General features: G+C 46.3%; 2 protein-coding genes across 2 annotated transcripts; both read right to left on the bottom strand.

Moving 5' to 3' along the window:
• Positions 1-826: 826 nt before the first annotated feature.
• Positions 827-2,921, bottom strand: LOC306813561 (gastrokine-1-like). Its single transcript, XM_079329053.1, has 4 exons — positions 2,828-2,921; positions 2,497-2,607; positions 1,484-1,622; positions 827-975 (listed from the first exon to the last, which is right to left on the bottom strand). Exons 1-4 carry the CDS (start codon positions 2,912-2,914, stop codon positions 887-889), a joined length of 426 nt encoding a protein of 141 aa, XP_079185179.1. The 5' UTR covers positions 2,915-2,921; the 3' UTR covers positions 827-886.
• Positions 2,922-3,258: 337 nt separating this feature from the next.
• LOC306813497 (gastrokine-1-like) lies at positions 3,259-8,166 on the bottom strand (the record flags this gene model as incomplete). The annotated part of the gene is made up of 8 exons (XM_079328967.1): positions 3,259-3,311; positions 3,891-4,046; positions 4,841-4,979; positions 5,500-5,610; positions 5,831-5,983; positions 6,468-6,571; positions 7,364-7,502; positions 8,116-8,166. 8 exons carry the CDS (start codon positions 8,164-8,166, stop codon positions 3,259-3,261), a joined length of 906 nt encoding a protein of 301 aa, XP_079185093.1.
• Between the last annotated feature and the right edge of the window lie 7,529 nt (positions 8,167-15,695).

Raw genomic sequence — 15,695 nt, 5'->3', positions numbered from 1 at the left:
GAAACATGACTCTATTCCTAGCTTGATTTGTGTCCAATTTATATTACTGAACACTGGGAGGATCTCATAGAGGGAATCTGGAATTTGCTGTCTGGAAAGGGACATGTTCCTGGCAGCAAAAATGGAAAAAATCGTTCATCTTCTTGTAGGTAGCATTACAGCATTAAGGAAGACAGCTTTTTATCTATTTATTTTTAATGTTCATGTCTAAACTAAAGGCATTTGGAAGGAGATGAGTGGGAATCTTGCACTGTCTCAAGGGATCAACAGTTGTTTTTATACTGTGTATAAACAGTTGAAGCACATTTTCATCTATTTCAGTGTTCAGTGTGGTGCCCTATAGCCAGTCCTTGCTATGCACTGGAAAATGAAATGGAGGGCTCTATAAGAACAACATGATAAATTCCACAGACTTCCCTTTCCCTAAAGAAGGCAAATTCACTGCTTTGCACTTCTTTCTTTTGTGCCCCATTAATCAAGATCCTTAATTTGGGGCATCTTTCCCCAAACAGGGAAGGAAGGTCCTAACTGTGAATGCCTTGTTTGTACCATACCCAACCTGGGGCTTGCCCAGCTCTCTGGCTGTGCCCTGTGTTGAGAGCTGGCAATGAAAAGAGCACTTGAAGGGCTCAAATGGGGCAGAAGGGTGGCAATCAAAATATTTCCATGGAGATTTCAAAGATGGTTGAATGGTAGAGTAATGACAAACAAGCCAGAGGTCATCTATGCAAAAGGTTTTTAATTGAAAGCTCCAGTCAACAAATGATCTGTTTCAGTATCAAGAACAAAACTCTTGAAAGAAGAAATGTCAGGGAAGAAGGGCATCAGGGTTGGCTTTGGGCAGCAGCTCTGAAGGCTGGAGCTTGTTTCAAGAAAGGTAAGGTTTTCAAAAGTTTCCATTGCCTCTGCAGTACCTCAGCTCCACGAGTCTCAAGACGTTAAGTGCAGTGCATGATTGTTGATTGTATTGGAGTCCTTTAAAAAAACAAATGAAAAAATTACAAGTAGTTCATAGGGAAGATATTCTTAGTTAATCGATGAGAACTCATTTTTGTTGCTTTGTAGTAACAACAATGAAAACTAGCCTAGTCAACTTTGTTGTTTAAGAATATAATTGCTGTATAAGAAATCTTTTAATAGACAAAGAATCTCTTTGAAGTCACAAAATAACACTGGGTCTAAAATACAGAAATGAGAGAACAGTGGTGCTTAGAGTTATTAGTGTCGTGTAGGCACTGCAGAGGATATCAGTGTGTAAAATCATATGCAATAACTTAAGCCACCTTAAACTTCACAAAAATGGGTGGTAATGGTGTAGATCAGGTCAACCTTTTTTTAGTCCTGAGCTGTAGAGATGTCAAACCCTTTGTGCAACCACTGAAACTGTGCATCTCAAAGTGGAAGAGCAGCAAGTGTGCATTCTTCATTCCAAAGGGAAAAAAAAATGCCATGTCACTTAGAGACAGAATTCCTTTGCACTCACCGTAAACTTCACGAGTCATGTAGGTGGTGAGTCCACTGCACATGGTGAAGACATCTGCTCCATAAGACATGAGGTTGTTGACCAGTCCATTGGTGACAAAGGTGATCTTCTTGTTAGGTCTTCCAAAACCGATCTGGTTCTAAACAACAAAAACCAGCATTCAGCAAGATCAGAGTCAGGAGCTCCTTCCCTTCTAGGCCTATTCCTAGTTCTGGAATGATGACTTGGGGCTGGGGATTTGAGTCCAACCTGCCCTGGGGGCCTGTGGAAGCACTATCAAGTCTTGAAGGCAGCTCCAAAGGTGGAGCTCATTCTAAGGGAGTCAAGCCTTGAAGCAAGCCACACAACCTATAGCTAAAGCTTATACCTTTACTGATAACACTCTGCTGGTTTTCTTCTACCCCCTAGATGTTCTTGCTCTTTAAAGCCTTCATGTTTTTAAGGACTTAGTTCTGAGTCTTCAGTGGATGCCAGTGCCTACCAAAGGGGTAAGTATGCTAAATGCTGATACTATTTTTTAAATCCCATGTGGATGGAGCTAATGTTAACATGGTAGTTATTTGCAAACATTTTGAGAGATGATTTAAAACTTTCCAGGTTATTGAGATATTTGTTCTTCAGCAAATACACTTCAACCCAAGAAATTCATTTTTTTACCATGCAAGTAATGGAAGATTTTAAAGAGTACCTTACCACACACCTACACTCTTGGGTCATAAAAGAGTATTAAAAAGAGGTCAGTATAACAACTCATTTTAAACAATGTAAAAATTTCCCAGGATATCTATAACATTAATTAAAAATGAGAAACCTTCAGCTTAAAAAGCTTATTCTTATTTTTGAACCCTTTTAAATAAAATAGAACTCAAAATAAAATGAACTACATAATTAACATAATTAATCACTTCTAAATATCTAATGGTTTTAAAGGCCTTGAAAATAGCAGTCTTCCACATCAGTTTACTTTCAAATACTGAGCAATATTCCAAGTGACTCCTCCATTAAATTCTTACCCTCCTCTCTGCAGCCACTTTGATAACTGCAGCAAAGCTGGGCATCTCACTCCTGTTCATGGTGGAAATGTAGCATGTTCTCTCTTGCAGCACTTTTGTTGCAATGACACCCTGTAAAATAAAATTATTGAGCACTCAAAATTCAGATTTTTTCCAACTGTTAGCATTGAAATAAGTTTTGACAGTAACAATAACAAAAGTCGAGACTTTCTACCCCATATCATGGACTCCAAAATTTAGGATAACGAAAACACTCCCCACATCTAGGCCAGCTGTGTAAGGAGCCAGTCTACTCGTAAACATCTTGAACAAGCCCCTCCTTGCCACTCACCGTGTTGTAGTTCCAGATGGTTTTCCAAGACAACCGGTTGCTCCTTTGCTCAAAAATTGCTGTTTGTGTTTGACTATTGATGCTCATTCTCTGGGATACACCAGAGATGGAGATGTGAGAGTCCCCACCAGAGATGGAGATTTGAGAATCTCCATCAGTGATGATTTGTTGGTTATTTGTCTGCTGAGATAAGAAAACCATATATTCAGACTATACAAATAGCTAGGTCTCACACAATATATTTTAAAAAATAACTGCGGAAAAAGAATAAGTGCTCTGATCCAAAGAGATATGGCAGTAGAGGTGTATTTTAAGATGAGAGAGATGTGTGAAATAAAAATAAAGGCAGGATAGTACAGCACAGGCCATAAAAATTCTTTTCATGGATTCAGAGAATCATTGCCACATCTGGCAGCTGTCATCTGGTGACTTTAAGCGTTGAAGAGTGCAAGAGCCCTGGCCACAGCAAATTCATGCTCAAGGTCTTGAAAGGAAACCACAGCCTTTGCTATTTAAAGTATCTTCAGCCTCCAGCAAGAAGCTCTGAAGGAGGAGATGCCGAGCAAGAAGGGCATCAGGCTTGGCTTTAGGCAGCAGCTTTGAAGTCCCCCCATTTGATCTGAGAAATTTGGTACGGGCTAAGGAATTCTCACCTGTCCGTTACCACTCCAATTGCCATTCCAAATGCCACTGCCATTCCAAATGTTACCGCCCTTCCAACTGCCATTCAAACTGCCATTCCAACCGCCATTCCAGTTGATGCCGCCGTTCCAATTGTTACCATTGTTCCAAGTGCCATTCCAGTTGATGCCGCCGTTCCAATTGTTACCATTGTTCCAATTTCCATTCCAGTTGTTACCGCCATTCCAACCGCCATTCCAGTTGATGTCCCCATTCCAATTGTTACCATTGTTCCAACCGCCATTCCAACCACCATTCCAGTTGTTACCGCCATTCCAGATACCATTCCAACCGCCATTCCAATTGTTACCGCCATTCCAACCTCCATTCCAATTGCTATTGCCATTCCAATTGCCATTCCAATTGTTACCACCATTCCAACCGCCATTCCAATTGCTGTTGCCATTCCAGTTGCCATTCCAGTTGCCATTCCAATTGCCATTCCAATTGCCATTGCTATTGCAGTACTGAAGCTCCACTGCTCTCAGGACATCGAGGGTAATGCAGGATCCCAGAGTCGTCTGGGGTCCTTGGAAGGCTGGAAAAGAAAAGACAATACCCCATGAGCCAATGCCTAAGGTCTGAGTTGATGGAGAGTCCTGCAGTTGCTGAAAGTCAGCAAGGTTCTGAAGAATTGCTGCATTCAGAATGTTTCAGCTGTATAGAGGACAGATTCTCTTGGGGTCCCCATAGAGCACTAGCTCAGTGGCTACAAAGATGTGCTGTTCAAAACCATTTGGATTTCCCATGCAGAAATCAGGGCTCTTTAGCACTGGCTCCTTTGAATCTTAAAGGCTGGGCATTACACAGTGAGGCTGCTGCCTTAAGTCATGGGTTCAGTCACATTGGTTGTGACATTCTGAAAGACTCCTACTGAGTGTAAGTCCTTTAAGTACATAATGATAAATCTAGAGGGATGGAAGCCATTTGGCTTTGTGTTGTGAAGCCCAAGGCTTTGGTGGTTTCCTGGGTCAAGTCATCAGCAAGCTCAAACCTGAAGGACAGAGGTTCTTAGAATGACCATTCTTCCTGACTGGGCATAAGTGGGGAGTTCTGTGCTGGCTGAAACATTTTCAGCCACAATTTCATCCCCCGTAACCTTTCTGGATAGGATATGTAAGGCTTCTTTTGGGTCATTTATGGGGACTGTGACCCCAGCCTATTGCAGTCTTGCACATCTGCAGAGATGCCGAACCCTTTGTGCAACTGCTGAAGGAAAACCTTGGTGTCCCTGGTTTTGAGGTGGAAGAGCAGCAATGTTGTCTTAGTCATGCCCCAGCAGACCAAAAGGCCAGGTCAGTAGCACTAGAGAATTGCCATGCTTGCACTCACTGTGAACTTCGTAAGCCATGTAGGTGGTGAGTCCACTGCACATAGCGGTGATGTCTATTCCGTAATTCCTGAGGTTGTTGACCAATCCACTGGTGACAAAGGTGATCTTCTTGGTTGCTCTTCCAAGACCGAGCAGGTTCTAAACATGAAAGACCAACATTATTCAGCAGGCTGAGTTTCAGAGGCTAGTTCCAGATTGGGCTGTTCCTAGCTCTGGAATGATGACTCGTGGCTGGGTGTTTGAGTCCAACCTGCCTTTAGGGACACCTCTTAATCCCCGGGGTGGCTGTGGAACCACTAGCAAGCCTTGAAGGCAGCTGCAAAGGTAGAGGTTGTTCTAATGCAGTCAAGGTGCAGGTGTGCTGAAAGGAAGTGGCAGTACAAGGAAAGCACTGAAGAGGGCTGCACAGAAAACAGGTTTTCCCAGCCAGCTGCAGACATTCTCAGCATCCTCAGAGAAAGTCAGGGAGACATTAATGCAGTCCCTTTCTCCTTTTGGCAAAGCATTGCTCTAACAATTTTCCCATCTATATTACAGGTAATTGAAAAGAAACTCTGCCACTAGAGACAACCTGATCCTCTCCAGAAAGAAAAAGCGCATGAAGAAAAGGCCTGATGATCTCCAGGGCCACAAACCTGCTACTCCTTTGGAAGCTTACCCTGCTCTCTCGTGCCAGGCGGGCCAGATTATCAAAGCTGGGCATCTCGCTTCTGTTCATGATGGAAATGTAGCAGGTGTTCTGTTGCGTGACTTTGGTTGCAATGACGCCCTGTGAAATGAAATTATTCAGCTTTCACAATTCTGTTTTTTCCAACTGTCAGTATTGGGTTGAAGTCAGAATGGAAACCATAACAAATGCTGAGAGTTTATACCCTGTATTGTGGGATTCAAATGTTTAGAATAAGAAACAATCGCCAGCCCTGGGCGGGCTGTACAAGGAGCCAGAATTCTTGGATGCTTTTTGAATGAGCCCTGTCCCTGCCACTCACCGTGTTGTAGTTCCAGATGGTTTTCCAGGAACCGCCGCCGCTCATTTGCTCAATGACTGCCACGCGCCATTGCCTGTTGATGGTCACAAATTGGGACTGGCCACCAACGATGACTTGCGTGTTGTTGAAGATGCTGCCTGGAATCTGCTGAGACTGGAAAGCCAAGGGAAAGAAGAGATGTCGCCTTTGCATGGAGACAGTGATGTACCCAAAAGTTTAGAAGCCTCCCTGCTACAATGCAAGAATTGCTGCCCCCCCGCCTTCCCCCCTCCCCCAGGAAGTGCAAGCCCTGTCCTCAATTTTTTCCAAAGGACTCAGAATCAAGGCTGTGGTGTTGGGCAGAGGCCGTAAGAATTCTTTTTATTGATTCTGGGAATCATTGCCACATCTGTCAGCTGTCATTTTGTGCCTTTAGACTTTGATGAGTACAAGAGCAGTGGCTAGAGTAAATCCATGCTCAAGATCTTGAATGGAAACCTCGATTCAACCATTGCTCTGTTTAAAGCATCTGCACATTGAAGCAGAATGCTCTCAGGGAGGATATGCCAGGCAAGAAGTACATCAGAGTTGGCTTTGGGCAGCAGTTCTGGAGTCTCCCCATTTTGCCCAAGAAATGCAAGGACTAAAGTTTTCTCACCGGGAAATTGACACTGCCATTGCCAATGCAGTACTGAAGCTCCACGGCTCTCAGGACATCGAGGGTAATGCAAGATCCCAGAGTCACCTGGGGTCCTTGGAAGGCTGGAAAAGAAAAGAAAAAAATGCCGTGAAGCAACATGTAAGACCTGGGCTGCCTTTCTGCAGGAGGGTGTTGGTGTTGCTCAGAGTCAGCCAGTTTCTAAAGATTTACTGAACTGCGATAGTTAGAGCTTTACAAGGGACAGATACTCTTGAAATCCCCATACAGCACTGACTCTGGGCCTCAGCAAGGAATGAAGGAATGCCCACAAAGACGTGTTCTTGATACCCTTTGGGATTTCCCAGGCAGAAATCAGGGCTCTATTGCACTGGCTCTTGGGAGTGAGGCTGCTGCCTCAGTTCATGGGCCCAGTCACATGGGCTGTGACATTCTGAAACAATCCTACCAAGTGCAAGTCCTTTAAGTACATAAGGATAAATGTATAGGGATGGAAGCCATTTGGCTTTGTGTTGTGAAGCCAAAAAATTTTGGAGGATTCCTGGGTCAATTCATCAGCAAGCTCGAACCTAAAAAACAGACGTTCTTAGAATGACCATTCTTCCTGTCTGGGCATAACTGGGGAGTTCTGTGCTGGCTGAAACATTTTCAGCCACAATTACATCCCCCGTAAGCTTTCTGGATAGGATGTGTAAGGGCATCTTTTGGGTCATTTATGGGGACTATTGCAGTCCTGCAGATCATCAGAGATGCTGAACCGTTTTTTCATCTGCTGAAAGAAACCCTTGGTGTCCATGGACTTTGACATGGAAGAGCAGCAATGGAGCTTTAGTCATGCCCCAGCAGACCAAAAGACCAGGTCAGTAGCACTAGAGAATTGCCATGCTTGCACTCACTGTGAACTTCGTAAGCCATGTAGGTGGTGAGTCCACTGCACATAGCGGTGATGTCTATTCCGTAATTCCTGAGGTTGTTGACCAATCCACTGGTGACAAAGGTGATCTTCTTGTTGGGTGTTCCAAAACCGAGCAGATTCTAAACAGAAAAAACCAACATTCAGCAAGCTGGGTGTCAGGAGCTGCTTTCTGCAAGGCCTGTTCCTCTGGAATGATGACTCGTGGCTGGGTGTTTGAGTCCAACCTGCCTTTAGGGATGCCTTTTAATCCCCTGGGGGCTGTGGAACCACTAGCAAGCCTTGAAGGCCGCTCTAAAGGCAAAGTTCATTCTAATGGAGTCAAGGTGCACAGAACCTGAGGGGAAGTGGCAGAGCAAGGAAAGCACTGAAGAGGAGATGTGGAGTGCGGCCGCTCTGTGGAGCCAGAGCTCCTTCCAGAGCATTTGCTCAGTCGCTGCCCTGGCGCCTCAGAGGCACTCAGGCTGTCGGCTGCAAGGCCAGCAGGAGAAGTCTCTTCCTGCAGCCCATTCTAACCTGGAACCCGAGAGAGAGCAGCAGCAAGCCCCGGCCGACACATTTGCTCTTGGACTATTTGCAGGAGGTGCTTAGGGCCCCTCTCTGTGACCCCTGGGTGCTCTAGTGGGACAGGTCTTCTCAAACAGTTCCAGTCAGCTTTGTTTCAGATAAATTGCCTCTCTCTTGTCCTTCTGGAATCACATATGGCCTGGCTCATGTCCCTTGCTGCTTTCCTACTCTCTCCTCCTGTGTCCTTGACTTCCCTCTTCTCTCTAGCTCCCTCTTCATCTAGGGCCACAAGCCTCCAGTTGTGGATTATCCCATGAATGTGGTGGAAGGTTTCAGGAATACGGAGACGCCCTCTCATGCCCCAAAGGACAAGGGAGTCTGGTAATGAGTAGCTGTGATGACAAATTTGGAGCTGACCAATGTAGTTTCATATGGAATAGTCTAGGAGGAACTCTGAGATCCAGATATTGCGAAGGGATTAAGGCCCTTGAAGGGCTCCTCAGAGCAAGGCTTTACCCAGCAAGATGCAGACATCCTCAGCATCCTCAGAGAAAGTGGAGATGGGGAAAGGAATAATGCTTCTCTTTTCTTCTTTATGCAAAGCATTCCTATCTCCAAATTCCCTATCTGCATTACTGTTTAGAGAAAGAAAAGTCTACCATTAGAGACAACCTGATCCTCTCCAAAAAGAAAAAGCACATGAAGAAAAGGCCTGATGATCTCCAGGGCCAAGACCCGGCTGCTCCTTTGGAAGCTTACCCTGCTCTCTCGTGCCAGGCGGGCCAGATTATCAAAGCTGGGCATCTCGCTTCTGTTCATGATGGAAATGTAGCAGGTGTTCTGTTGCGTGACTTTGGTTGCAATGACGCCCTGTGAAATGAAATTATTCAGCACTCACAATTCCGTATTTTCCAGCTGCTGAAATTGGGATAAAGTCATGATGGAAACCATAACAAATGCTGAGAATTTTACTGGTCCATGTTTTGGACTCCAAACGTTTGGAATAAAGAAACAATCACCCCCTCTAGCCAGACGTACAAGGAGACAGTCTCCTCACATGATTTTTTCATCGATCAACCTCTCTGCCACTCACCGTGTTGTAGTTCCAGATGGTTTTCCAGGAACCGCCGCCGCTCATTTGCTCAATGACTGCCACGCGCCATTGCCTGTTGATGGTCACAATTTGGGACTGGCCACCAACGATGACTTGCGTGTTGTTGAAGATGATGCCTGGAATCTGCTGAGAATAAAAAACCAAGGGAAAGAAGACATTTCACCTTGGAAGGGTAATAACAGTGATGTCCCCAAAGGTTTAGAAAATTCCCTGCTACAATGCAAGAATTGCTGCCCCCCTCCAGGATGTGCCAGCCCTGCCTTCAATGTTTTCCAAAGAACCCAGAATCAAGGCTGTGGTGTTGGGCAGAGGCTGTAAGAAATCTTTTCATGGATTCAGAGAATCATTGCCACATCTGGCAGCTGTCATCTTGTGCCTTTAGACGTTGATTTGTGCAAGAGTCCTGGCCACAGTAAATTCATGCTCAAGGTCTTGAAAGGAAACCACAGCCATTGCTCTTCTAAAGCATCTACAGCCTCCAGCAAGAAGCTCTCGAGGAGGAGATGCCGAGCAAGAAGGGCATCAGGGTTAGCTTTAAGCAGCAGTTTTGCAGGCCCCCCATTTGTCCTGAGAAATTTGGTACGGGCTAAGGAATTCTCACCTGTCCGTTGCCACTCCAATTGCCATTCCAAATGCCACTGCCATTCCAAATGTTTTCGCCATTCCAACCTCCATTCCAACCACCATTCCAACCTCCATTCCAGTTGCCATTCCAGTTGATGCCACCATTCCAATTGTTACCACTGTTCCAACCACCATTCCAGTTGATGCCGCCGTTCCAATTGTTACCATTGTTCCAACCGCCATTCCAACCACCATTCCAAACGCCATTCCAGTTGTTGCCGCCGTTCCAATTGTTACCATTGTTCCACTGGCCATTCCAGCCGCCATTCCAACCGCCATTCCAGTTGTTGCCGGTGTTCCAGTTGCCATTCCAGTTGTTGCCGGTGTTCCAGTTGCCATTCCAGTTGTTACCGCCATTCCAGCCACCATTCCAGCCACCATTCCAATTGCCATTCCAATTGCCATTCCAATTGTTACCACCGTTCCAACCGCCATTCCAATTGCTGTTGCCATTCCAATTGCCATTCCAATTGCCGTTCAAGTTGCCATTCCAGTTGCCATTGCCATTGCCATTCCAATTGCCATTCCAGTTGCCATTCCAATTGCCATTCCAATTGCCATTGCTATTGCAGTACTGAAGCTCCACTGCTCTCAGGACATCGAGGGTAATGCAGGATCCCAGAGTCGTCTGGGGTCCTTGGAAGGCTGGAAAAGAAAAGACAAAACCCCATGAGCCAGTGCCTAAGACCTGGATTGACTTTCTACAGGAGAGTGCTGGTGTGGCTGATAGCCAGCAGGGTTCTGAAGAATTGCTGCATTCAGAATGTTTGAGCTGTACACAGGAGAGATTCTCTTGGTGTCACTGCCTCTTTGGCTCAGGAAGGGATGCCCACAAAGATGTGCTCTTGAAAACCCTTTGGGATTCCTGTGCAGAAATTGGACCTCTATTGCACTGGCTCCTGTGAATCCTGATGGCTGGGCATTACACGAGGAGGCTTCTGCCTTAGTTGATGGGTCCTGTCACATGGGCTGTGACATTCTGAAAGACTCGTACCGAGTGTAGGTCATTAAAGCCCTGGGGAACTGGATTGTTGCCTCAGGCAAAAACCTACAAGGATCGAAGCCTCTTGGTTTAGCATTGTGAAGCACATGGGTAAAGTCATTAGGAAGCTGTAACCTGAAGGACAGCAGTTCTTAGAATGACCATTCTTCCTGACTGGGCATAACTGGGGAGTTCTGTGCTGGCTGAAACATTTTCAGCCACATATTCATCTCCTGTAACCTTTCTGGATAGGATATCCAGAAGCCAGAAAGGCTTCTTTTGGGTCATTTATGGGGACTGTGACCCCACCCTATTGCAGTCTTGCACATCTGCAGTGGTGCCGAACCCTTTGGGAAACTGCTGAAGGAAACCCTTGGTGTCCCTGGTTTTGAGGTGGAAGAGCAGCAATGGTTTCTTAGTCATGCCCCAGCAGACTAAAAGGCCAGGTCAGTAGCACTAGAGAATTGCCATGCTTGCACTCACTGTGAACTTCGTAAGCCATGTAGGTGGTGAGTCCACTGCACATAGCGGTGATGTCTATTCCGTAATTCCTGAGGTTGTTGACCAATCCACTGGTGACAAAGGTGATCTTCTTGGTTGCTCTTCCAAGACCGAGCAGGTTCTAAACATGAAAGACCAACATTATTCAGCAGGCTGAGTTTCAGAGGCTAGTTCCAGATTGGGCTGTTCCTAGCTCTGGAATGATGACTCGTGGCTAGGTGTTTGAGTCCAACCTGCCTTTAGGGACACCTCTTAATCCCCGGGGTGGCTGTGGAACCACTAGCAAGCCTTGAAGGCAGCTGCAAAGGTAGAGGTTGTTCTAATGCAGTCAAGGTGCAGGTGTGCTGAAAGGAAGTGGCAGTGCAATGAAAGCACTGAAGAGGGCCACACAGAAAACAGGTTTTCCCAGCCAGCTGCAGTCATTCTCAGCATCCTCAGAGAAAGTCAGGGAGACATTAATGCGGTCCCTTTCTCCTTTTGGCAAAGCATTGCTCTAACAATTTTCCCATCTATATTACAGGTAATTGAAAAGAAACTCTGCCACTAGAGACAACCTGATCCTCTCCAGAAAGAAAAAGCGCATGAAGAAAAGGCCTGATGATCTCCAGGGCCACAAACCTGCTACTCCTTTGGAAGCTTACCCTGCTCTCTCGTGCCAGGCGGGCCAGATTATCAAAGCTGGGCATCTCACTTCTGTTCATGATGGAAATGTAGCAGGCGTTCTGTTGCGTGACTTTGGTTGCAATGACACCCTGTGAAATGAAATTATTCAGCTTTCACAATTCTGTTTTTTCCAACTGTCAGTATTGGGTTGAAGTCAGAATGGAAACCATAACAAATGCTGAGAGTTTATACCCTGTATTGTGGGATTCAAATGTTTAGAATAAGAAACAATCGCCAGCCCTGGGCAGGCTGTACAAGGAGCCAGAATTCTTGGACGCTTTTTGAATGAGCCCTGTCCCTGCCACTTACCGTGTTGTAGTTCCAGATGGTTTTCCAGGAACCGCCGCCGCTCATTTGCTCAATGACTGCCACGCGCCATTGCCTGTTGATGGTCACAAATTGGGACTGGCCACCAACGATGACTTGCGTGTTGTTGAAGATGCTGCCTGGAATCTGCTGAGACTGGAAAGCCAAGGGAAAGAAGAGATGTCGCCTTTGCATGGAGACAGTGATGTACCCAAAGGTTTAGAAAACTCACTGCTACAATGCAAGAATTGCTGCCCCCCGCCTTCCCCCCTCCCCCAGGAAGTGCAGGCCCTGTCCTCAATTTTTTCCAAAGGACCCAGAATCAAGGCTGTGGTGTTGGGCAGAGGCTGTAAGAATTCTTTTTATTGATTCTGGGAATCATTGCCACATCTGTCAGCTGTCATTTTGTGCCTTTAGACTTTGATGAGTACAAGAGCAGTGGCTACAGTAAATCCATGCTCAAGGTCTTGAATGGAAACCTCGATTCAACCATTGCTCTGTTTAAAGCATCTGCACATTGAAGCAGAATGCTCTCAGGCAGGATATGCCAGGCAAGAAGTGCATCAGAGTTGGCTTTGGGCAGCAGTTCTGGAGTCTCCCCATTTTGCCCAAGAAATGCAAGGACTAAAGTTTTCTCACCGGGAAATTGACACTGCCATTGCCAATGCAGTACTGAAGCTCCACGGCTCTCAGGACATCGAGGGTAATGCAAGATCCCAGAGTCACCTGGGGTCCTTGGAAGGCTGGAAAAGAAAAGAAAAAAATGCCGTGAAGCAACATGTAAGACCTGGGCTGCCTTTCTGCAGGAGGGTGTTGGTGTTGCTCAGAGTCAGCCAGTTTCTAAAGATTTACTGAACTGCGATAGTTAGAGCTTTACAAGGGACAGATACTCTTGAAATCCCCATACAGCACTGACTCTGGGCCTCAGCAAGGAATGAAGGAATGCCCACAAAGACGTGTTCTTGAAACCCTTTGGGATTTCCCAGGCAGAAATCAGGGCTCTATTGCACTGGCTCTTGGGAGTGAGGCTGCTGCCTCAGTTCATGGGCCCAGTCACATGGGCTGTGACATTCTGAAACAATCCTACCAAGTGCAAGTCCTTTAAGTACATAAGGATAAATGTATAGGGATGGAAGCCATTTGGCTTTGTGTTGTGAAGCCAAAAAATTTTGGAGGATTCCTGGGTCAATTCATCAGCAAGCTCGAACCTAAAACACAAAGGTTCTTAGAATGACCATTCTTCCTGACTGGGCATAACTGGGGAGTTCTGTGCTGGCTGAAACATTTTCAGCCACAATTTCATCCCCCGTAAGCTTTCTGGATAGGATGTGTAAGGGCATCTTTTGGGTCATTTATGGGGACTATTGCAGTCCTGCAGATCATCAGAGATGCTGAACCGTTTTTTCATCTGCTGAAAGAAACCCTTGGTGTCCATGGACTTTGACATGGAAGAGCAGCAATGGAGCTTTAGTCATGCCCCAGCAGACCAAAAGACCAGGTCAGTAGCACTAGAGAATTGCCATGCTTGCACTCACTGTGAACTTCGTAAGCCATGTAGGTGGTGAGTCCACTGCACATAGCGGTGATGTCTATTCCGTAATTCCTGAGGTTGTTGACCAATCCACTGGTGACAAAGGTGATCTTCTTGTTGGGTGTTCCAAAACCGAGCAGATTCTAAACAGAAAAAACCAACATTCAGCAAGCTGGGTGTCAGGAGCTGCTTTCTGCAAGGCCTGTTCCTCTGGAATGATGACTCGTGGCTGGGTGTTTGAGTCCAACCTGCCTTTAGGGATGCCTTTTAATCCCCTGGGGGCTGTGGAACCACTAGCAAGCCTTGAAGGCCGCTCTAAAGGCAAAGTTCATTCTAATGGAGTCAAGGTGCACAGAACCTGAGGGGAAGTGGCAGAGCAAGGAAAGCACTGAAGAGGAGATGTGGAGTGCGGCCGCTCTGTGGAGCCAGAGCTCCTTCCAGAGCATTTGCTCAGTCGCTGCCCTGGCGCCTCAGAGACACTCAGGCTGTCGGCTGCAAGGCCAGCAGGAGAAGTCTCTTCCTGCAGCCCATTCTAACCTGGAACCTGAGAGAGAGCAGCAGCAAGCCCCGGCCGACACATTTGCTCTTGGACTATTTGCAGGAGGTGCTTAGGGCCCCACTCTGTGACCCCCGGGTACTCTAGTGGGACAGGTCTTCTCAAACAGCTCCAGTCAGCTTTGTTTCAGATTAATTGTCTCTCTCCTGTACTTCTGGAATCACTTATGGCCCGGCTCATGTCCCTTGCTGCTTTCCTACTGTCTCCTCTCATGCCCTTGGCTTCCCTCTGTCTCTAGCTCCCTCCTCATCTAGGGCCACATGCCTCCAGTTGTGGACCATCCCATGAATGTGGTGGAAGGGTTCAGGAACACGGAGACGCCCTCTCCTGCCCCAAAGGACAAGGGAGTCTGGTAATGAGTAGCTGTGATGACAAATTTGGAGCTGACCAATGTCGTTTGGTACTGAACAGTCTAGGAGGAACTCTGAGATCCAGACATTGCGAAAGGATTAAGGCCCTTGAAGGGCTCCTCAGAGCAAGGCTGTGGCCTGCAAGCTGTAGACATCCTCAACATCTTCTGAGAAAGTGAAGCTGGGGAAATGAATAATGCAGCCCCTTTCTTCTTTAGGCAAAGCATTTCTACCGTAAATTCCCTATCTGCATTACAGTTTAGAGAAAGAAAAGTCTACACTTAGAGACAACCTGATCCTCTCCATAAGAAAAAAGGGCACAGAGAAATGGCCTGATGATCTCCAGGGCCAAGATCCAGCTACTCCTTTGGAAGCTTACCCTGCTCTCTCGTGCCAGGCGGGCCAGATTATCAAAGCTGGGCATCTCGCTTCTGTTCATGATGGAAATGTAGCAGGTGTTCTGTTGCGTGACTTTGGTTGCAATGACACCCTGTGAAATGAAATTATTCAGCACTCACAATTCTGTATTTTTCAGCTGCTAAAATTGGGATAAAGTCATGATGGAAACCATAACAAATGCTGAGAATTTTACTGGTCCATGTTTTGGACTCCAAACGTTTGGAATAAAGAAACAATCACCCCCTCTAGCCAGACGTACGAGGAGACAGTCTCCTCATATGTTTTTTTCATCGATCAACCTCTCTGCCACTCACCGTGTTGTAGTTCCAGATGGTTTTCCAGGAACCGCCGCCGCTCATTTGCTCAATGACTGCCACGCGCCATTGCCTGTTGATGGTCACAATTTGGGACTGGCCACCAACGATGACTTGCGTGTTGTTGAAGATGATGCCTGGAATCTGCTGAGAATAAAAAACCAAGGGAAAGAAGACATTTCACCTTGGAAGGGTAATAACAGTGATGTCCCCAAAGGTTTGGAAAAATCCCTGCTACAATGCAAGAATTCCTGCCCCCTCCGGGATGTGCCAGCCCTGCCTTCAATTTTTTCCATAGGACCCAGAATCAAGGCTGTGGTGTTGGGCAGAGGCCGTAAGAAATCTTTTCATGGATTCAGAGAATCATTGCCACATCTGACAGCTTTCATCTTGTGCCTTTAGATGTTGATTTGTGCAAGAGTCCTGGCCACAGTAAATTCATGCTCAAGGTCTTGAAAGGAAACCACA

This window comes from Erithacus rubecula (genome assembly GCF_903797595.1).
Source record: "Erithacus rubecula genome assembly, chromosome: 29".
Classification (NCBI taxonomy): domain Eukaryota; kingdom Metazoa; phylum Chordata; class Aves; order Passeriformes; family Muscicapidae; genus Erithacus; species Erithacus rubecula.
This window is presented reverse-complemented; position numbering and strand designations above follow the sequence as displayed.

Coding starts and splice junctions, on each gene's coding strand:
- LOC306813561 (XM_079329053.1), bottom strand. CDS start 2,914: ATGAGCATCAATAGTCAAACACAAACAGCAATTTTTGAGCAAAGGAGC. Junction 1,623..2,496: donor AAGTGGCTGCAGAGAGGAGG/GTAAGAATTTAA, acceptor TTTGTTGTTTAG/AACCAGATCGGTTTTGGAAG. Junction 976..1,483: donor CATGACTCGTGAAGTTTACG/GTGAGTGCAAAG, acceptor GTTTTTTTAAAG/GACTCCAATACAATCAACAA.